Source organism: Parus major, chromosome 1A, assembly GCF_001522545.3.
Source record: "Parus major isolate Abel chromosome 1A, Parus_major1.1, whole genome shotgun sequence".
Lineage (NCBI taxonomy): Eukaryota > Metazoa > Chordata > Aves > Passeriformes > Paridae > Parus > Parus major.
In genome coordinates this window covers 31,272,548-31,295,837 of record NC_031773.1, presented here as the reverse complement: position 1 = coordinate 31,295,837, position 23,290 = coordinate 31,272,548, and the positions used below count along the sequence as shown (strand labels likewise).

Here is a 23,290-nt window from a genome sequence, read left to right as displayed (position 1 = left end):
CGCGCTCACCTCGAGGGCCACGGCGGTCCCGGTGCGGGCGAGGGGCGGCCGGGCGGCGCGGCCGCAAGAACACGGTGTAGGCCGCGTAGAGGGAGAAGAGGCCGTACGCGACGATCAGGGCGGAGCAGAGCCGCCTGCGAGCGGCCCGCATCCCGCCCGGCGTGGGCGGAAGGCCCGGCGGGCGGCGCCGGGAGGCGGTGGCGGGAGCAGACTCCGCCCGCCGGCCTGGGCCGTGCTCGCCGCCGAGGAGGCTCCGAGCCGCCGGTGCCACGGCATTGCCCGGCCGCAGCTCCCCGGGTGCTGCCGGCACAGCTGTAACCAGGCTGAACACGGATAGATGAACAGCACAGTCAGATTATGGGAATTTTATTATAACGGGGAAAGCCTGCATAGGTCAGTCACTCACGATCCAGAGAAAAATAGAATGACTATCCACGAGTCCTTAAGGCTAGGCGCTACAGCTTCTGTAAAGCCTCTACCTTTAGACATGGTGTTCGTCTACAGCCTCTGCCTGTAGACAAACACCGTGACCCTAATTGTAGCCAAAAGCACAGTGACCTTCACCTACCCAAAGGAGAAAGTCTAGAAAAGTATAGATTGTAATGCACTGCATGACCCATGGAGGCCTCTGGGTCTGCGTGGGATTTTTCTTGATCAATTTTTTACCCTTATGAACACTAAACCTTGAACTAAAATTGGTTGAATGGACCACTGCTTGTTTCCAACAGAAATGTAACAACTTGTCTTAGAAGGTCTTCTGAAATAGGCTTACAGTTATCCTACCAAATCCTTAATCTAATTTAATTGCTTATACACTTGCTGAACTGTAAGTCTAGCCTGATGACCCCAGTGGCAGCAATCACAGAATGGTTGGAGTGGGAAGGAGACCTTCTAAATCATTGAGTCCCAGCACCCCCTGCCACAGGCAGGGACACTTCCTACTAGACCTGGTTTCTCAAAGCCCAGGGTCACTTCCAAGAATGGGAGATTCACTACTTCTTTGTCTTACCACACTCATAATGAAATCTGTCATGTCACTACTAGCCCTGCTAAAAAGTTTTTCTCTCTTTTAAGCTCCTTTTATTCACTGAAACTCTACCCTTTCAAACCCTACATATAATGCAGATAACACTTGTCAATATTACTGGTAATCTGTTGCAAAATTTCATGTCAATACACTTATTTCTGTTAGGCATCATGGCCACTTTGCTTTGGCTAGAGTGATTTATAATTTTAGGAAAGTGCATCTCATAAATGGTTTCAAAATGAAGACTTCTCTTGTCTTTTTAGCTTAGTACATCTGTGTGAATGCTCAGTGAAGTGGTGCAGTCACAAACTTTGGGAAGACCAGCAACATGATATCTGTAGTGATCAATATTAAAATATTATCAGTTTTAACTGCAGTATGTTTTCTAGACTGTATCAGTAACTGGTATCTGTGTGCTGAGTTGCTAAAATTTAAGGAAAATCTTTGTACAAATACTTTAAAACAGAATATGATAATGAAAATATGATAAACATATAACCAAAGGGAAATAAGATAGTAGTAAAAATTAATTACAAAGGGCAAAGAAGAATGAAAAATGTTTAATCATTTGGAAACACAGGCTGCCTATTACACAACTTCACTGCTTTGTATGATGGTTAGAGACTTCTCCTTCCCACACAGATGCAGTTTATTTCTTACAAAAATGACATTTCTTTTTTGAAAAGAAAAGGTCAAGAAGGATTAATTTGAGAGGAGTTTGGATTATAGACCATCTCAAAAATAGTGTCTGAAAAGTCTGCGTTTGATTGTGTGCATTTCAGTAAGAAATGAAAAAGTGAATGTGATTTGGAATAGCAGTGATTATTGCTGAGCAGGTCCTTCACAATACTGATGATAATGTAGTCTTATTTATAGCTAAGAAGAAAAGTGAGGTAAACAGGCAATATCAATCAAATTCTTAGAACAACTGTATTAGATGGCAATGCCTGATCATTTGGAAGAAATCCAGAATTGAAAATGTGTGAGAAGGAAGAGCATATAGTTTCAAACATAGCTTCTTAATCTTATATTTCCTACCCTTACTGACTCATTTTACATTTTGCAAGCTGCATTGGCTCATTTCATGGGCAAAATGTGATGTAAAAAGCTATACATTATGTAAAAAATAATATTAATTTTATAAAATCTTGTATTCTTTACCAGACAGTTCAGGACAGACTCAAATAAATGGTTTTCCTGAAATGGAAACTCAAATCACATAGAAACTAGTGGGAATTAAGAATATAATGTTAAGAATGTACTAAGGGGAAGTGTGTGTATGTGTGTGGGGCTGGACTTAACAAAATGCCTACATGAATTAAGATCTTGGAGTAGGAGCTTTGTCTAGGGAGTAAAACTTACAGAAACATTAAATTGTAAGAACACCTTGGTATTCCCTTGGGACCATGGTATTCCCTGAAATAATGGAAAAACATGGAGCAGGTACCAAATTTAGGAAATGCCTGAATTTCATGCGTAGTGCCTGTAGGGGCCTGCAAAACCCAGCAAGTACTCCTTCCTAGCACTCTATAACAAATTTCTGATTTGCTGTAGAAGACCAAAAGCCAAATGTTATGTCACAAGAAGGGAGGAGAGATCAAAAGGATCAGTGACGTCTTGGACCTCTGTCAAAGACAAGTTCATTATGTGTCTAGATGGCATTAAGTGGCAGACATGCCCTGCAGCGTAGGAGAGGGTGAAAAGTCCAACAGCCACAGCTAATGAGACTTGGAAAAAACCTAAACCCAGATCTGATAAACCAGGAAGCTTAGATTCTTTCCTAGCTCTGATGGCTTGCTGTATGATCTTCTGGCAGATTATCTTGTCTCATGGGGCTCCAACTGACCCCTTGTAAAATTTCTTGGATTGTTTGGAATCCTAGCTGATATAAAATAGTTGAAGTTTTCTTTGAATGGAAGTTACTCAATAAAGACAGAAAGAGTTCTAACAAAAAAGGGAAGTCTATTTAATAATAATGACTTTGAGCAGTAAACAATTAACCTTTACGAGGCATCATAAATTAGGAGACAGTTTAAAAATGTATCATCAGGTTCAATAACTGTTTAGGAAGAGGAAAAAATAAACAAGAACACAGAAGTGTCAAGTACCTTCAACAAATGTCTATTCTGTTCACAAATTCATTACAACAGATGAAAATTAACCTGGAGTTTCAAAATTAAGGCTGAGAGCAGCTGAAAGCCTAATTAAAATACATTCTGCTGTATATCAGGTAGTTTGAGTAAGCAACTGAGTAAGTACATTTTTTTTCTTGTGAAAAGTATTATTTTTCTGTACATATTATGATAAAAGCAGATTTTCCTGATACTTGTTTTACTACTCATGACTGCCTACAATAAATTATTCTTTGGTCTCCATTTTTCCCAAGAAAATTATTACATAATTGCAGTTACTGCAGAACTGTCTTATCTTGGTTTCTGCTCATTGACTATTGGGTTAGAATTGCAGATGTCACTGAGAAGTTTTAAAAAAAGCTGTATTGATCAACATGTGACATAGGCAGATCTGAGCAAGGTTTTAAAGCAGTTAGGAATGAAAGAGAGCACCAGTTAGACATCTAACTAGAACATGGAATGAAACTGTTGCCAGAATCCCTGCAGAAAGGTGTTGAGTTTCAGTTACTGCTCTGTCAATCCTGTCCTCATTAAATAAGAGGTTTTCAGGGTTTTCTTTTGCCACCTGCAGTGCTGTAGTCAGACACTGTTACAATTTGTCCACAAAAGCCTGAATCCCCTCTTAAGGCTGTACCATACAAGGCTGAATGAAAGTGAGAGGTCTGCAGTGAACAATTAAACCTGGGAGGTCTCTCTGCTCGCTGCAGATCACAGTGCCCATTCCTAGCCTTTGGCAGAGGTGCTCTGGATAAGTCTCTTGTGATGAGAGGTAACAGTCTTTGGTGCTTGTTACTGCGTGATTAATAGAAGTGCTCCTCTCTACTGGCTCTGGTTTGTAGGAGTGCGCTCTGACATCATCCTTCAGGCAGAACAAGGCTCAGGTTGATTTCATTTTTACCTGAAACTAATTACAGTGGCTGAACTGTCACTTCAACAGGATATTGCTGGAGGCAGCAAGGTGATGGTAAGGAACTTCTGATGATGGTAAAAAATGAAAGGCAGTAAGCTCTTGTTTTTTGGTACAGGTAGATCAATAAGAGGGTGTCCACCTGTGGCCTTCTAAGTTCATTGTTTAAGGATAGTCTTCCTGAGAAGCTAATTCACTGCAGGAGCATCAGAATAAAGTAATTTTTCAGCCATTCTTAGTTCTATATTGCTCTCACATTCAAGACTTATCTATCTGAAGACATTTTTAGATAACAAACAGTAATCCTCCCATGTGTTACATTTAGAGTGTCTCCAGGCTGAAGTCTTCAGTGATACATGTTCTATTCCATTATATTCTATTCTGTCAAAGCATAAAGCCTCTCAGAACACTGTGTCTCTTCCTGAGACATGGGAAGAAAGGACTCATAGGTGCTGTTTCCTTGACTGTTTCACATCTTACACATTTTTTAATATCTATGTCAGGACTGGGTTAGACCTTTCCAACAACCAAAATGGGTTTGATGTGAGCCATGCCTAACTATCCATACCAAATTATTCTTAACCATGCTCCTCCTTGTTCCCTGAACTGTCACAACTCCAGTATTTTTCTAAGTTGGCATACAGTAAAGCCACTTCCCTGCTCCTTTAACATTTCTTTGGCTGTTCCCCCCCAGATAAAAATGTTATGGCTCATTTGCTATTTCAATAGGCTAAATACACCCTTTTAAAAACCATTGTTTTCAGAATTTTTTACAATCTCATGTACAAATCTAAGACAGATAAATGTGTTAAACACTTATAAACCCAACATTGTTCTATTGGCCTTTTGCATAGATCTTCAATATTTTCATGGTATGCATGATTTCATTGTGGATAGATGGGATGATAGTATATCCTCACCCCATTGTTACTGAGTAACATAAATATGTATTTGTATGTCACTGTCATCTAGCAGATTCAAAGGGAAAGAATTTATTCTTACAGGGAAATCTGCAGTAGGTTTTATACTAGCAGGAATTTTGGCTATATTAGCATATCACACTGTGGTGTGAGTCATCTAAGTTTCTGTATCATGGGGAAGAAAGGCTCATTTAAAATCTGCAGTGCTAATTGAGGTGTTTACAGTGCCATTTAATAATCACTTGATACTGAAATTATTTTAAATATTTTAAAAATTATTTCTGGAAGGCAAGCAACATAATCTCTCATGAAGGATTCTAGAGCTGTTATTTCTGGTTCCCTCTGGTGCAGGAACAGCACTACTTCTGCATTTGATCAAATTAATTTCTGTGATATTTGTGTACAGGCCCCATTTAAATGGCAGTTACATGGGTGATAAGAGAAGGAAGGCACTAGGCAAACCTGTCTGAATGGTTCATGTGAGATGCACTTCATTTACTGTCTGGGGATTTATCAGTAGACAGAGCAGATATGTGTGAAAGTTGTTCAGGCTCAAAAGTTTATAGGTTGGGTATCATGGTGTTGGGGTTTTTTGTGTTTATTTTTTTTTATCTATAGTGATAAAACAGCAGGAAATGCTCTGAGATTGAACTAAAAGAAGTATCTTCTGTTCTTAAGCATGGTGTCTTCACTCCTCCATGCCTCACTGGGCTAGCTACCAAGAAGAGTACAATCACAGCTCTGTTTGGGTTTCATGTTAGTGGTCAGCCTGAAGGCGCTTTAGGAGATTCCAGGTTACTTCCAACTAAGTCTTAAGAAGGCACACAAAATCAGTTACTTACTGGTTCTTAGCTGAGAAGCAGCTAATTTCAGCAGAGGAAAGATAATTTTTTGAAACACTGACACATCTATTTTTTGGGGGATTGTGAGCATTTCTCTCAGCTATTTATACCAGAATTACCTAAGGAAATGCAGCTGTGCCCTTCTTCTTATATATGCAGTCTCAATCAAATCCTTTGTGTCTATTTTATCTTCCTAATTTTTGTATTTTTTTTCCTACTAGACATGGAAATAATGGAAGCCCCAGGCTTTCTGTATATATCCCAGTAGGAAATGATTTGAAAGAACTGAAAATGAAGCTAATCATTAAAGATTTAGCAAGTAGTATGATATTATATTTAGAAGCCACCTTTTTATTTTTGAGCATGTGATTTTTCCTGTTTAGCTATTTCATCCCACTGGAAGGTTTTATTTATACGGCAAATTCTTTTAGACTCTTTGAAATTACCATGGAAGACTATAAAAAATGCTTTTTAGCTCCAGAACTTCTACTGTTCTGAAATTAATTTACTCTTATTTTCAGAGATTCGTGTGATTCTCTCATTATTGGCCATTTACATGGCCTGCCATCTACTGTTGCTTCTCAAGTGGCTTACGTGGCCTTCAAGGCATCTGGCTGTGTGCTAAACTGAGAAATTGTGTGAACTGTACTTTGAAAGCCTGCTTGCAGCAGGGTAATTTATTGCTTATTAGGATGGAATTTCAAGATATGTTATCTTTGCTTATCATCCTTTCAGATGTACTCTGTCACAAGGGAACAAATAAAGTGACTCCACCATTTATATTCCAAATGGCATCTATTTATTCAATCTCACAGTTCCCTAATGATTAAGTGAAGCTATTTAAATCAGAACAGAATGTTTCTCTTTTAATATGGGAGCTCTGCCTGTCCATCGGGCGGGCATGCTCTAATAGAACAAAAAATCTGTTCTCCCATTGAAGGTGTTTAGATGTCCTGGCATGATGAAGGTAGTGATTTTTTAACACTGCATCTTTTGTACTGGCCAGAGAGTACCAGGATATCTTTCCTCAAGGGTCTTATGAATGCTGCTGATTCTTGTCACTCAAGCTTCATCAACAATAAGATCTGATTGAATGAAGTCAGCTACCACATTTCTAGCAGTTTGAGGAGAAGTTTTTGCTACATCTTAATGAAAGCATCTTTACAGGCTTCAGGAAGGAGTCAAATTGCAAGTATCCACACATGAATGATTTCAGTTTTCCTAAAGCTGAAAGTTTAAACTTTCCAAAAGTCCAGTTTAGGTCTTCTATGTAGGCTCCAGAGTTAAATCTACCACCTACTGTCCTGGGAAGGTAAAATCCAACCCAGAGTACTGGGCCTGAGGAAGGGCAGTCTCTGGTCTTTCCATTCTCAGGTGAAGACAGCTCAGATATTCCAGTAGTGCCATTTCACTTTCTACAGGCAATGAGTTACACAGCCAGCATGTAGCACCCATCAGGACAGGAACAGGATGAGTGAGGGTTTGTGCACTGATTTCCAGTCCACTGAAAGGAGTTTATGTCTCAGTATTCCAGACCTTAACATATGTTTGATATACTTATCTTGTGAGTTTCTGATGGTGCATGTTTGATCCACCTGTATATATTTTCTCCATTCTAAAAAGCTTCTGGATAAACATGTCAACAGCTCATTGTGCAGGGCAGATTGTTATTAAGACAAGGATGTTGCCTGTGGATGTAATGAACCTGATACATATTGAAATGCCCACATTTGAATACAGATTTATAAATATTGGTTACAGAGTTTGACTTCAGCTATGTATGGGGATTGCTGTGTCCAAATAGCTGACATTGGCAGTGCTTGCACTAATTCATAAAGGACATTAGCCATTTTCTGGGAGATTATTTGGTTGGAGACTATGACATTCTTCTTGGTGGGAATATCCATAACCTCTGCTGGTTTGAGCAAATACTTAAGGAGAATTAGATTACATGCTGTCAGTGCCTTTAGTCTGGGGCTTCTACAGAGAAATGGTCCAGAGAGGAGACACAGGACCAACATGCTGTTGAGGGAGACTGAGACAAATCTGATACATTCAGGGAATTTTTCCAGTTCTTCCTGATTTGGAAGTCCTTGGAACTTCTGAGAATGGTATAGCTGCAAATTTAGTAAAAGAGTTACTCAGTGGTTGTCATAAGAGGTTAAATGATCAAAACCCAAGAACATTGCATAACAAATTTACAAGCTAGGCAGCCAAGATAAAAAGCAGAGGAAAGTAGGCTGTGTTAGCACTGAATCTCCTAAGACATCATAATGAATATGACCAGGAATTTATTCTCATCTGTTTAATGCCTTGTTTTATTCTGTGTTAAAACAGTGTTCTAAAAGAATAGGGAAAAACTCATCTCCTAGTCACTGTCTTGATCTTCATAACAGCATATCTGTTCTGCTTCCTAGGGCACCATGACCTGCCTAAGAGCAGTCAGCAATGTTAAGCATTGCTGCAGCAGGAATAGCAGTTGCCTGAAGGTGACAGAGGCATGGCTGTATGAGGTCATCAAAGTGTCCCTCACTCATTGCTGGGACTGATTGTTCCCTTGTTTTCTAGTTAACTTCAGAGCATTTAAAAATACTTATTTACAAGATAGCAATTCCTCATAAAAGTTCATGCAACCAGTATAAAAATTCTTTGAACATTTCTGTTATGATTAATGGCTTGGTTTTATTTGTATTCAGGAATACACATTTTTTGAGAACTCTATAGAGATTTTAATTTCAAATACAGTATCTCATGAGCACCTCTTATGTTTGTTCAAACAGTACAATGAATAAAGAGGGGTTTATTTCTAATTTTGTCCATATGTAGTTACTGAATCAATACAGTGGGTTAAATTTAAAATGTTTGGCAATACTGAGTACAACTTGATGCTGCTTTTGAATATAAAATCCTTTTCTGCCACATTCTGTGTAAAAAAAAATTCTCCAGGTAATAAGAGAGAAACAGAAAAAAAAGAAAGAAAAACAAAAGAGAAAGAAGGAGAGGTATTTTTCTTAGAGCTACATTATGCTTGGTCTTTTGAATGACTATCATGTGTGTTAGATTGTAAATTCTTATCTTTGGTTCTGCTGTGTTTTACATGATGTCTGTACAAAGATGTAATAGGATTAGCTTGGTTGTTGTATTCATCACAGTATGCTTCATTTAAGGCAGAGAAAACCTCATCTGAATAACTGCACAGCAATATGGCAGATGAATTTCAGTGCAAATAAGGGCTATTAATGCTTTCAGTTTGAAAAAAGACTCTTACTAAGGATACAGACTGATTGTCTCTGAATCAGTTGTTATGATACACGGGGAGAAGACCTAGAGTTATCACAGCTAGTGCTCTAAAACCATCAGAGAATGTCAAAAAGGACTCATTAAAAATCATTAGGGAAGAAGTCATCGTGCCACTGACTAAATAAATGGTTTCATTTTCTAGTCTTGGGAGGAACAACAGAGACTTAATGACTGTTGATAGGATTCTTAATCAGTAACTGAAGCCCCATCACAGGTATTCAATTTCCTTTTATTACAGTTTTACAGTGAACTCCTCAAAATGGTTATCTGACTGCTTATTTATTTATTCTACTTAAAATTAATCTTTATTATGTCTTGATACTATTCTAAGCAGATCACAAAAGTAATTATAATGTAGTGAACAGGATTTAAAACTTAACTTTCCAGCATCTCCCTAATACCACATGTTCTGCACTTACACTGATGGCATCTATGTTAACATATGACCTCTGCTTCCAAATTTAGGTCATAGATACAAAATTTTGGGAAGGCCTCTCTTGCAGTTAAAGTCAATATGTTCAAAGGCAATGGATGGATCAGATGAACGATTTACCTTGTTAAGTGTCTTGCCAGTGATAAAAGTAAGAAACTGAGACAATGAGACAATATAACACCCCACAGTAGATAAGACCCTCTCAAGTTGTCTGCAGCCCTCAAAAGACCACCCTGAAAATGTGCAGTATACAGATTTACTGCTTCCTGAGCACAGAAACAGACTGATTCTTCATTAATTCAGCCTCAGCTGAGACTGCCTGCAAATTATAACCCTTCCAGCAGGAGTGGCCAGGAACTTTCATGGAAGGACTCTGTGTCACTGGACTATCTGATGTTATGACCTCCAGGACAGGTAGCCACTGCATAGAGCATCAGACACCTATATATATATGGTGCTAGTAAGGATACCCTAGAAGTGCTGCAGAGCATCTTCTCAAGTCCCCTCTGCTGACACCACATTATGATGTACCCTGGGACAGACTGTAGACAGCAGCAGGTAATTTGGCTCTGAGGCCATGTGTGGGCTGGCTGTTCTTCACAGCAGAATGTCTGTAGTCTCATCATCCAAGGTCACAAAACTCATTAACCTTTCAGCATAAAAGAGCCATGTGTCAATTTCTTTGTTGCTGTATCTGAGGCAGGTGACTTCAGCAGCTGTGGTGTCTGCACCTGCAGCACACCCTGCAAGGAGGCAGGCAGGTGTGCACCTAATGTGTGAGAAATACAGGTCAGCGGAGTTTATCTGTGTCTAACTCAGCAATGCAGAGTTTACAGCTTGTCCTGTACATCAGGCATGTGATCCTATCTCCTTTGGGTACTCTAAGCTTTGGGAGTTTTGGATCACCTTTCACTATATTCAAAATACCAATGAGAGCTGACCCATGGCACAGGGGTCAAACACTTGCTGTGGAAAACATCTTTAATATATGACAAGTCACACAAAGTCTTTGCTGATCAAAGCCATGCACAAATTTCAAATAGGTATGTTGATTATAAGGAGACTCTCTGTGGAGATATTCCAGCAGCAAGAAACTGAAAGCTTCTAAATGGCTTCTAATTTCTTTGTTTGTTTTTTCTCATGTTCTTAATGAACTATAGAACCACTACCTTAGGCTACTGGGTGGAAACCAGGCAACATTAGCATTTTAAAATAGATTTGCACAATTGGATACTTTAAGGCATAATTATGGAGAGCTTGTTTTGTTTGTAGGTATCAACATCTGTTATCCTATCTAGCCTGTCAGCCACGGTATCTACTTTTGGTTCCTTCAAATAGATATTAAATATAAACAGAATACAAACAGGATCCTCTGTAATACAATTTTGACCTTTCAGTAAATAGGATGAAGAAACATTATCTCTTTGAGAGACTCTAGGTAAATAATAAAAAGCTTTCAATAATGTTTGATGTTCACCTTGTCATTAAGTGAAATACAAGTTTCTAGACGTACTGAACATGGCATATTTATTAGATGGGAAACGTCATGGGAATGTTCCTGGGGAGAAGCATCTGCTCTCCTGACACAGATTGCCTCTCCAGTGCAAACAATGCAGACCCAAGGCGTCCCTCCAGTCAATATTATTCACTTGAAGGGTCTTGGAAATCACCAAGCATGTGAGGTGATGATGAAGAACAAGGCAATTGTAGCAACTCCAGCCCCACAGTCTGTGAGGGCAGGTGTTACATACAGTGGGTGGCACCACAGTGTACACAAGGCACTGAAGGAGGAAAGGGTGTCTCAGTGGATACTACAGGCAATATCTAGGACCAAGACTGCATGGAAATTAATTTATAATTTAATTTGACACATTGTGTTGGATTTCATACTGTTACAAAAGCACTGTGTAGTTTGTAACTGGCAGTTTATGTAGGCTTTGGCTCACCTTTATATATCTGTTGATCAAAAATCAGTTATTTCTGTATTGTGTTGTCTGTGACCCCTTAATTATGAAGAAATGAATTACTACAGCCTACCAAAAAATTTAATGGCCTTATCATAAAACACAGAATCATTCATCAAACTATTATATGGGTCCCCCTGAGTCAGAACTCACAGAGATTGTAACTGAATGGATAGAGAACACAGATAAAGCCTTTTGTCAATAAGTACCCATAAATTAGTCAGGCACAATATACTCCCTGCATATTAGAGAAAAGTCTCTTTCTCCCAGGCAGGCACCTCTATGCTATTAAAAGAATTATGTACCCTGTAAAGTTAGGAATGTGTATCTGGAGAGTGAGGCCAGCATGGTGAGGCAGTCTGGTGTTCCCAACCTTGTTGCAGTGCTGCCCATGCCCACCAGTCCAGCTGGTGCCCCAGCTTGCTTAGGGAAGCATTTGCTGCTGGGCCCTGGGACACTGCACAGAGCCTGGCTTGCAGCAGTCTCACAGGGGTGGCTGCCACCCGGTGGCCTCTGCCACCTCTTCCTTGCCTTCAGCTCCATGCACCCTCTGCATCCCAATGTGCTTAGCAGCCAAAGGCATTTTTTTTTTTTTATAGAAAGCTCTGATGGTCTCTGATTCAGATCCCAAAGCTGCCTTTGTAGCAGATAAGGTGTCCAGAGAAGCTGTTTCTCCAGATTTGTCCTTCTGTTTTCTTTGGACTTCCCCTTTTTGTCCTATCTTTCTTGCATGCAGACACGTGCCAAGATCCTCCCCTTACTTTCTGCACCTGCAAAAGCTCACTATTATATGTCCCTACCTCTCTGCACAAGCAAGGATGGATAGGAGGTCATGAGTGCAACTGGGGAAGGTCTGGGCTGGAGACAAGTTGTGAGGGATGGACATGCTGCAGGTTATGAGGGAGTGATCCATGGTAGCAGAGCACTCTGCTTCAGCAGAGTAGGAGATTCAGTGAGAAAGCATTTGGGGATAGAGGAGGATGTCAGCTGCCCAGTGTCAGCTCATTCCTGCTCTAGCCTGTATGGCACAATTCTGCTGGGTCTGAAAAATCTTTACTCTATTGAGGAACCAGCTAGTAAAATGACAGTGAAAGTACCTTTTCTGCTTGAAAGATAATAGAAGAACGCAGGAACTGATGTTTTTAAAACTCAGCTGTTACAAACAGAAACCACCAAGATTGCTAATTCAAACTCTTGATAACTAAGACATACCAGAATTGCAGAAAAAAATCTCTACAGCATATTGGATATATATGCATTATACTGTACCTTCATTGTCTCTATACATAAGGACCTTTATGAGGCTGACTGTGGGGACAGGGTGTATTCCAAGGATTAACTAGGACTGTGTAGTGAAGGGGACTGCTATTTATTCTCTCTGCCTTCTACACAGCAGGAACAAAATGGTCTTTACAGATCATAGAAAGGGATTTCAGAATAGAAAAACTGAAATTAAATCTTTGAATGTTGCCTCAAACTGGGTTTGGATACAGAGTTCCTGCAGTTCCCTATTGCAGGAATAATTTGAAATAGGTTTTCATACACAAGTGGTCACAAACTGTGTCGTGTTCATTTCTGAGTTTCCATGTGAATTGCTAGGGTTTGATTTGTGGAAGTATTGACATTTCAGAGCCATGACTGAAGCTGGTAGGAGCTGTGTTTTAAATATGTGAAGTGCTAAAAAGTGCAAGATATTTTCAAAGATCAAGTACAAACCTTTAAAATTGTGCATCCACAATTAACAGGTACTTTCAATTTTAATCTTATATTAGTGCTCTTTCTCCAAAATACCCACAATTCTATTTCTTCATCTTGAACTGGTCTGCTGTACAGATTAATGCTGGTGCCACATCGTAACAGTATAGGAAAAGAAATTCCATGAAGAAGGGACATTTTGTAACCATATGAGGTTTTGAATAATGTACTGTGAATAAGACACGGAGGCCTAATTCAGCAATTAAATGAAGCAATGGTGTTCTATATCCTAAATTCAGAGATGGTAGTTTAGACTGACCTCCAGTGTAGCACAGGTCAGTTCTTCCCTGAATTAGATTTAGTTTAACTACAGCATATCTTTAAAAAAGTTAGAAAATCTAAATTTAAATATTTGTAGGATGAAAAAGCTATTGTTATTTTGTTAAATTATTGGAGTGATTAATTTTCATAGTACTAATACATGCAGTTTCTGTTTTGGAATGTCTCTGCTTTCGACTTCCAGGCACTTGATCTTGTCGTGTTTGTCTTTTTGAGACTGAGGAGCCCTCAATTATTGAATTTCTATTCCTCCTAGAGGTAATTAGAAGCTGTGATCAAGGGACCCTTTAGACTTTTTGTTAAGATAAACAGATTGAACTTCAGTTTTCCACCATGGCAGTTTCCCCAGTCCTTTGATCTTTCTCCTGGCTCACCTCTGAACCAGACAGACCCTATTTATTGTTTTTTCAGCTGTGGGTGCTGGGACTGTGACCAGCATCTCAGAAGGAGGCTTGTTAGTCCCAGGTTGCATAATCTTTCTAACACTTTTTTGGTATTGTTCTGCTAATTCATGACGTGATTGGCATTTTGTTTTGCTGTTATGCCCTTTTCATACTGCACAAGGAGCTAATCTCCATTTGACTGACATGATGCCCCAATTATTTCACTTACTGCTCCAAACAGTGTCTCATTATGTCTGTAATTCCTGAATATTGTTGAATTACAATTATCTGTCTTGATGCACATGTCATTTTCTTGCAGCAGCTTATCAACTCATTCGTTTCAGTGTACCCTCTTCATGAGTCACATGCGCACTTTGATCAGTAAAGATTCTCTCATCTCTTCCAGAGCACTGATAAAAATGCAAAGGGCAAGAACTGACCCTAGCATGGCCTTAAGGATACATGCCCTTAATGAGACCTCACTGTTTACAAACGTGTTTTGCAACCTGTCAATAGCTTTTAAAAATTAATTTTCTGTGTACCACATGGCTTTGTTTTAATTATCAAAATGTTGTGTAGTGCCAAATATTCTGACTTTTCCACATAGCCTGTATTCCCTTTCTCAATCACTGAATGCCAGGTCGTTAATCATGTATGGAGTGGAGGCATCTGATGGGGAAAAAGGATGTGATCTTTCAATTAGGAGTGAATCAAAATGCATTGGAGACAGCTGAATTAAAGATACTCAAGCCATTATAAACCCCCATATCTAAACTTATGCTGGATTTTACATCTTAGTTTTTCTAATATGAAAGGCTTCTGTGCCTGTGTGAGAGACAGATTTGATATAGTTTTAAGTATTTCTTTATTAGGATATCACTCACTCAAATATGTGTAAATATATAAAATGTAAAAGTGTAAATGTATAGAATAAATTGCAATGGATTGCATTCCCTGAATGCACGTTTCTTACTGCTCACTAGAGAGACTGCATAACCAGCTCAGATGTAAATACTGATGTGAGATGGCCAAAGTTAGATGAGATGAATCCCAAACAAAGCCCATAGAACTCCATAATGATTATTGCTTTTCTTTTCTGATAATGAAGTCTATAAACAGATTTAATTTTGTGGAAACGAAAAGAATTCCAAACATTTTGCTTTACTAAACAGAGTTTTATTGGTTAATCCAGCAAATTTTTAACAACTGGATTAGCTAATTAATTACCATTCATTTTAGCTACAGAATTAAGTGATAACCTCCCTTGCACACTGTATAACCCCAGGGCCCACAGCAAACAGAGGTATGCCTGGCAAGATCAATCTCCCTTTGATCTGGGATCTTGAACCAAAAAAGAGAATGAACGGGTTAAAAAATGTTTACGGAAGAAGTCTGAAGGCTGCAGAATATGGACTTTTCTAATTTTCCTAAAATAACTTAAAATAATTTTTGAGGGAGAGATTAAAAAACAAAAGTGTAATCAAATATATGTCTCTTTGTCTCATCTGTGGGGATAATTTCCTTCCTCTAGCAGGGTTTCTGTTTTCAGTAGCTTGATTAAGCGACAATATCTCATGATTAAATGATCTGGGAAAATTTGCATGTGAATGCTAGATGACATGGCATAGAAACTGATTAGGCCTCATCTATATCACATACCTGGAAATTAATGCTAATAACCATTAATATATTAAGATTTGGATTAAACTTGACAAGAGAAAATGAAGTGTAAAAGAAATTTGCTAAACATTTTGGAAGTTCACAGGTTTTTCCTCCCCTTTTAATCTGGGTATGAAAGTTTTTTAATCTCAGCTATTGCTAATTTACACATTCTTAGAAATTCTTAGAACATAATAATGTTCTAATCACATGCACAGTCTAGAAATGATATGAGGAAGGTAAGTGTTTATGATGGAAAATTCTGTGAACATGTGTCTGACTATCATTCTTGTGTTTAGATAAAGCAAGCAGTAGGAGTGAGAGTATGGGCTTTCAACAACTTTTCATCTTCAGAAACACAAGGGAAAGTAAGCAGTAATTTTCAGGCTTCAGCAAGAAATGCTGAGGAGTTACATTAAATCCTTGATAGTGTGACCATTTGTGTCTGATTTAAACTCTTTCTATTTTGCTTATACTAGAATGGTCCTAGTAGCTGATCCTCAAATGCTATCAGTTATCTGTACCAGATGCCTTGGGAGTTTGACACTTAAAAATTCACTAGACAGACTTCAGAAGTAAGTGCTTGAATCATGAATAATATAAAATAGAAACATATTTAGGTTAAAATTAATAAAATAAACTAAATTTCACATGACTCATGCCAGTGGACAAACTTTATCTTGCAGCCTGGCTCATGGTAATGACATTCTCTCTTCACTGAAATGAGTGAGACCTCTGAGACTCACTTTTCAAAGACCAATCTTGTGTGAAAGACCTGGCAGCCCAAGTTGAACTGAGCTTGAGGTCAAAATACTTCATCTCATCCAGCAGTTGAGGTACATATCTGGCATTCATCCCTCTTTCTGAATGAGCTGAAATCCCATGAAAACATTTACACATGGAAAGTTCAGATACAGGCAAAACTCAGCTGCACATTAATTCTGAGGTTTCTTCATTTTCAAGCAGAATAATTTTTGCAGCTCAACATACATATACCATATGTGACATTCCAGTGCTGAAATGCTCTGGGGGAAGAAGAACAGAAGCTGATACAGGCTGTGGGGAAAGATTATTTAAGTTTTGACTAATGCATGCCTAGCCATGGATGATGCAGTGAAGAAGGAAATGCCTGAAGTATCATTAAGTAAAGCCTTAATATTTTTAAGTAGTGTCTTCTTTGTTAAACAGAACGGTATTTTTACACCAGCAGTTGAGCTATTTTGAGCATAGAAGAATGTTATTTTATATATGTTTTATGTTATTTATTTTATTCATTTTCTGTAAATGGATCAGCTGTAATGGTGTTTTAAGTTTTATTTAGTTTTGTAGATCCCTTCCCCTTTTTTATTAGACCTCAGTCACTTTTTAAGAAAAATGCAGTGTTTAATGTTAATGTAACAGGGATTAATTCGGTATCCACCATAATGTAATAGATACCCTTTTTAAGACCCTAAAAGGTAACAAATACAGAAATTGTTATATTTTATGAACATTCTTTTCATTTTAAAGAATTTTTTCATTTTAAAACCCAACCAAGGCTTCTTATAACATAAATGAGGTTTTCATCCTGTAATGTCAACTGCCAGAAAGTAGAAAAATCTTGCTGCACTTACAGTGTCATAGAAAGACAGTAATTTCTAAAGATATTGCTGGGAAACACGTGGGAGCTGTGAGCCTGTGCTGTCTCTCCCCCTGAAGCTGCCATCCAGGACTGCTGCAAATAGCGAATGGTGTGGAGCATGCTGCTGGCCCCAGTGTACTGCCATGACCAGATCTAGATTCTGCTGAACACAAAGCCATCAGGGATTCAGTAGGAATTCACCTAGGGATTTAAATGCAAACAAGAACAAGTTCTGTCCTGTGAAATGACAAGTCAGGCTTGGAAAATGACGGCAACCCGTGTGAGAGCTGTTCTCTGTGACAGGGTTTGTTTTCTGCACATTGGCTCCTCAGTTGCTACCGAAATCCCATCTGAGAAGCTGAATTCATGTACTAGTTGGGAGAGAGCTGTAGCCAGGTGGGATCTGGTGTTGTTTTGCCTGGCCAGTGGTTGATTTCCTCTAGCAAAGAGGCCCTCGCTCTCTGAGTGGAAGATGTGGGATTAGCTGCTTGTAGGTAATAATGCCTCTCCTTTAACAAGTTCCAAACACCAATAGGATGTAATTTGTGCAACGTGTCCCCATAATAATTCAGCTACTAGAAAGGGGGAGCAAAAATAAAGAGCTTGATCCATACCTTTGTATTTAAGAGTGCCACAGCTGACACACTGGGGAATATGCTTGAATAAAAACAGGCTGGTGTCTGCCTTGAAGTCCTCAGAGACCTACTCAAAGGTTTCAGCTACTGTGGGCTGCTAGCCACACTGGGGACTGACATACATCTTTATCAGCCCTGCCCCTTGCTTCAGAAACACTGCTTTAGGTAATGCAGATATGAACAATACACCAGCTCTTTCAACTTGAGGATAATAAAGTTCTCTCCTGGCTTCAGGAAACAAATACCGATCCTTATGGTACACCTGAGACACCAGAGAGTAATATGTGGTAGGGAAGAAAAGGAAGCAAGGGTAGTCAGGGAGGACAAAATGCAAATATAGTGACTCACAGATTTCCTTAGAACAAAACAGAAAATTTTATTGATTTTGCCATATTTTTAAAATATTTCTGTTGAATTTCATTATTCAAAAGGCAACAGAAAATGTGCATTCTGAAACTCAATAGTGAAAATATCAGGAAAATTGAAGCTATTATTCTGTGACCTCACTGCTCTTTGGCATCTCATGATGCATTTCAAAGCTGTACAGAGAAAAAATGCATACAAAATGTGTGAAAAAAAGGGAAAAAGTAAACAAAGAAACAATTACCACAAAAAAAGCAGTGTAACATTTTGAACAGGCTACGTAAGGCATTATATACCGATAGAATAATTTTCTGAATTCAGCTTTAAATGAGTTAGAAATATAATTAGGGAATGGAGCAGGAGAATTTGAGACACATTTGATTTCTACTGTTTTGAAGCATGGACTGCTTTTTGAAAATTCAGAATTCAGTCTCCAGCTCTCTGCTCAGCTGAATCTTGTTTTTTTCACTGTGTCTAGTGATGTGTGGTTCATAATATAGATGTGCATTCATACAGCTGCAGCTCTGTGTGACTAGTAACATTGACCAAAAGCTGGTACCACATTCCCATAAGTAGATTTTAAGGGTGGTAGGTTCTGGGCTTGATAGACATTTATTATGAGAATGGAATACTGAAGTGATTGCCTCTTCTCTCGAGCTTGCTTGGCTTGTTTTAGTAGTGGAGGGCCACAGAGGTGGCTTCTGTGAGAAGACACCAGGCACTGCCCCATGTCAGAGGGCTCCAAGATGGACCTGCTGCTGGCCAAAGCCAAGCCCATTAGCAATGTTGCCAGAACATGGTCTGTGATAAGATTTTTAAGAAAGAGTAGAAAAATGCTGAGCAAGAGCTGAGATGGAAAGAAGTGAGAAAAATGAGAAGAATAGCTCTGCAGATATCAGGGTGAAGGAGATGCTCCAGGCAGCAGAGCAGACATTCCCTTGCAGGCCCTGATGAAGACCTTGGTGAGACTCCTCTGTGGAAGTCCAGAGTGGAGCAGAGACCCACATGCAGCCTGTGGAGGACCTTACGCCAGACCAGGCAGAGATGCCGTGGAGGAAGGTGCAGTGAAGGGTCCTGGCAGGGGACCCATGCTGGAGCACGCTGTTCCTGGAGAACTGACCCCGTGGAAAGGGATCCATGCTGGAGTGGTTCTTGAAGAACTGCAGTCTGAGGGACAGGCCATGAAGGAGGAGCTCATGTAGGACTCACTCTCATTCAGTGAGGAGCTCCCAGTACTGGAGTAGGGTGAGGCAGTGAGGAGGGAGGAGCAGCAGCGGCAGCATGTGATAAACTGTCTGCAATCCCCATTCCTTGTCCCCCTGTGCCACTGTGGCAAAGAAGGTAGACAAATGGGGAGTGAAATCAAGCCCTGGAAGAAGGGAAGGGTGGGGCAATGGAGTTTTTAGATTTATTCCTATTTCTCAGTATCCTACTCTGTCATTAACTGACAATAAATTAATATTCCCCAAGTGAAGTCTGTTTAGCCCGTGATGGCAATTGGTGAGCAATCCTTGTGTCCTTATCTCAGCACACAAGCTCTTAATTGTATTTTTGCTCCCTGCCCTGCTAAAGAAGGGGAGAAAGTGGCTTGGTGGGCAGCTGTTGGCCAGCCAAGGTCAACCCACTTTGCCTGTAGGGCCCTTCTCCCCTTTCTTTGTCATTACCATCCTCTGTATGAGGGAGAACAGGGACCTGACCCATGTTCTCAGCCACAGCTTTGCTAAAGTCAGCCCTGGTGGTTTCCAGAGTCACAGAAACAAGGAGCCACCAGCCACCAGCCTAGGCAACAATTTAAAGTGTAAGTTGGAGGAACATGGTAGTCATGCACAATACTCTCATGGCTAATATCTGGAAGTTGTGTAGGGCATGAAGTTAATAAAATGTTGCCTTTATAAAACTGGCAGAATTTGCCCAGTGGCTCATTTGCCACTTTAAATGCAGGCAAATCTAAGGCTGTCTGATTTCAAGCTGTTATCAAGCTCTTACGTCCATTTGGCCTTACACATAATTTATTTTTACAAAATAATTGTTTTGGTCAAATGATTTTGTATCTTGGTTATGCATAAGTACTATCCTCCCAAAAAAAGAGTAAAGAGAAAAAAGTACTGTATGGTGACTCATTCCCATGCTTTTTTCATGTTTCTATGGGAATGATGCAGCAGAAAATGCTGCATGGTCAGATCAAAGATGTCACAAACTGGTCAAAAGGGTGTAAGAAGGGTGTTGAGGTATTTGTTAAGGGTCACTTTACTGCACTGCAAAATGCCTGAAATGTGGACACACCACTGGCACAACGTTCCTCAATGTATGCTGAGATCACTGAGCAGAGTAACCTGTCATTTATTACAGACACAAGAAAGCTGCTACATGTAGCTCATTTACATTGAAATTGCCTTTCAACATCACACCATTGGTTATATTTATGTCATCCATTGACAGGTAAAATGTTCTTTGGGGAAAAGAGATGAGGCAACATAGAGAAAATGCACCTTATGACAGAAAATTGTAGGATTTTTTTTGTGCCCGCGGTTGTATGAAAAATGTGTTATGTTCTCAAGGAGACAGTGAAAAGGACAGGGCAAATTTAAAGCAGGGTCAAATGTCTTTAAGTCCTCCATGTCTACCTTTGCAGCCTTTGAAAATGTCAGATCCATGTGGAGTATTATCTGCTCTGAAGAGGAATCATTTCTGCTGGTAGTGGCATTTTTAAACAAGTGGGACTAGATGCATCGCCACTGCAAGGCAGGAGATTTCCATTGACTTCAGAGAGAGTGGGAAGATAAGGACAGGTCTCTTAGAATATTGTGCACTAAGAACTTAAAGGATTTTTCTGGCTCTTTGAGCGACAGATAACAGAGAAGCTCAGACTGCGTGGTTTGCGGTGTAGGAATCTGGTGTTTCCTTGATATGCTCTGCCTTTTGGACTGATGTTCAAATAAAAAGTGTAAATCATGATCGTGATAAATGCTGATGTCTTTTCTTGATATCTTCTCTAGTACTGCACTGTAAAGCCATAATTTAAATACACGGCTTGAAATAAAAATGTTTCAATGCACTATTTGCATTTCCAATGCAGTATTTCAGTATTTCAAAAGCCTTTCTCTTCAACAATTAAAAATAATAAGAGGACTTTTCCATGAGGTGTTCTCTGCTTTCTTGCATAGCAGATTATTTTACTCATTTCACTGCAAGTGCTACAATTCCTCTGCTAACATTGCCTTTGTAGATCACCTCAAGGTTTGACCTTCATTCTAATTTCCAGGTATGTTTTATGTGCGTCTGAAGCTAGTATGAACAATAGCATTTGCAAGTAAAGTTGGGTCTCACTTCTCATACAAGGATTGTTGTTAGACAGGTTTGCTGAAATTGCTCTGCTGTGATTGTTTTATTTTTATTTTTGTTTTTAGTTGCTTTGCATTGAGGCAGTGCAGTGAAATGTGGCAATTCCTATGCTGTTAGTCAGCTTCGGGTCCATGAATTGACCACATTGCTGTCTATGTGTCCCTGAGTAGTGTGTGGATGATAAATACGTGAAAGTATTCTCCTAGTCTTTTCATTTGATTGAGATAAAAACCCAATAAGAATGAATTTCAAAATTATTTGGTGAATGAGTGCTATTGAGGACATACTCATGTCAAAGGTCAATATTTCCAGCATGTCAGACAGAGCTGGCGAGATGAATTCTATAGAGAAAGGTGACAGGCATCTGGAAAATTGTACATCCCAGAGGAGCAGCTGTTCCACTTCCCACATCTAAGATGATGTCTCTAGTGACCTTGTCTGATAAAAAGAAAACCAGCAAAATGCCTTTCTGCAATGTTTTCATAGAATTATGGAACGGTTTGGGTTGGAAGGGACCTTCAAAGTTCAGCTACAGCATCTAGTTAAAGGCTCAGGTGGAAATGAAGTCCCTTCCAGCTTAGCACACTTCTTCAGTGACAGCAAGAGTATCCTAAGTGGTCAAAGGGTTTTAATTTTATCTCAAGGAAGCAAGTCCAAAGCTACACACAGCAGCATATATTATCATAAAATCTTGGTAATGTTTTTTGTACTTTAGAAATGAAAAATAACATCGATCTTTAATCCATCTCAGTATCTTTCCAGTGTATCAATAATGTCTTAATTTCACAAGTATTTTTGAATATGAGCTGTTTCCTTATGTCAGACAATATCTCCCTGAAACCAGGAGATGGAGCCCTGCAGCCAAAGCCTACCACCAATTGCTGCATCTACACCCAGAAGAAATACTTTTTAATTGCATTTGAGGAGAACATATATCAGTTCTGCTTCCTTCTGATAAGATTTGATGTGAGCCATTATCGATCAGCAGATTTGTGGCTACTGAGTAAGGAAATGGTCTGGTGGGCTTCTGTGTTCTGAACTGGGCCAGGAACTGGAAGACAGAAGGTTGCAAATAGTCTGTTCATTTTTATACAGGTGGCTAGTGATGGTGCTAATAAATGCTTCAGTAGATGCATGAGAGAAGGGAGTAGAGCAATTCTGCAGTGCCAGAACAGCAGGGGACCCTGGACTCACCTCCCTCAGCCCCTGCTGCTCCAAGGCTTCTGGTGTAGGATGCCTGAGGGGACACCACACAGTACCAGGGGGGTGGCACAGCTGGGCCCAGAGAGGCTTCCATGTCACCCCCAGGGCTCCAGGGGCTCTGAACCCAGCACCTGCTGCTGAAGGCTCTGCTGTTCACATGCTTCTTATATTGGGCCATGCTGTGACAGTTTAATGCATTAACAGGGCAATGAGGGGGGGCTGCCTGTGAGCATCTGGCATGGCCTAAAAGCCCTCTGTGTACTCAGTGCTTGATTTATACAGCTTGTCAAAGTCTGCCAAAGCTGGCCACTTCCCTTTTCATGTTACTAGTCAGTTATTAACAAGGACAGTGCTTAGCAACTTAATTCAGCAACATTAGGCACGATCTTCCTGGAATACAGATGTCTAAGTTCCACTCAGCACATATGTTGCTTGATTTCAGCACAAGCGATGCACCTCAGTGGGAATCTGCTGCCTACATGGCAGGGGAGACTGTTTATGGCATAGATAGATAGATAGATAGAT

The 23,290-nt window shown here is 39.7% G+C and overlaps 1 protein-coding gene across 1 annotated transcript in view; it reads right to left on the bottom strand.

Annotated features, from left to right (window-relative positions):
- Positions 1 to 183, bottom strand: part of RXYLT1 (ribitol xylosyltransferase 1) — an 18,250-nt gene extending 18,067 nt beyond the window's left edge. Inside the window, exon 1 of the mRNA XM_015629270.2 lies at positions 10 to 183. Within this exon, the coding sequence (XP_015484756.1) occupies positions 10 to 151 (142 nt within the window). The 5' untranslated portion in view covers positions 152 to 183. The remainder of the gene's footprint in view (positions 1 to 9) is intronic.
- Positions 184 to 23,290: the final 23,107 nt, after the last annotated feature.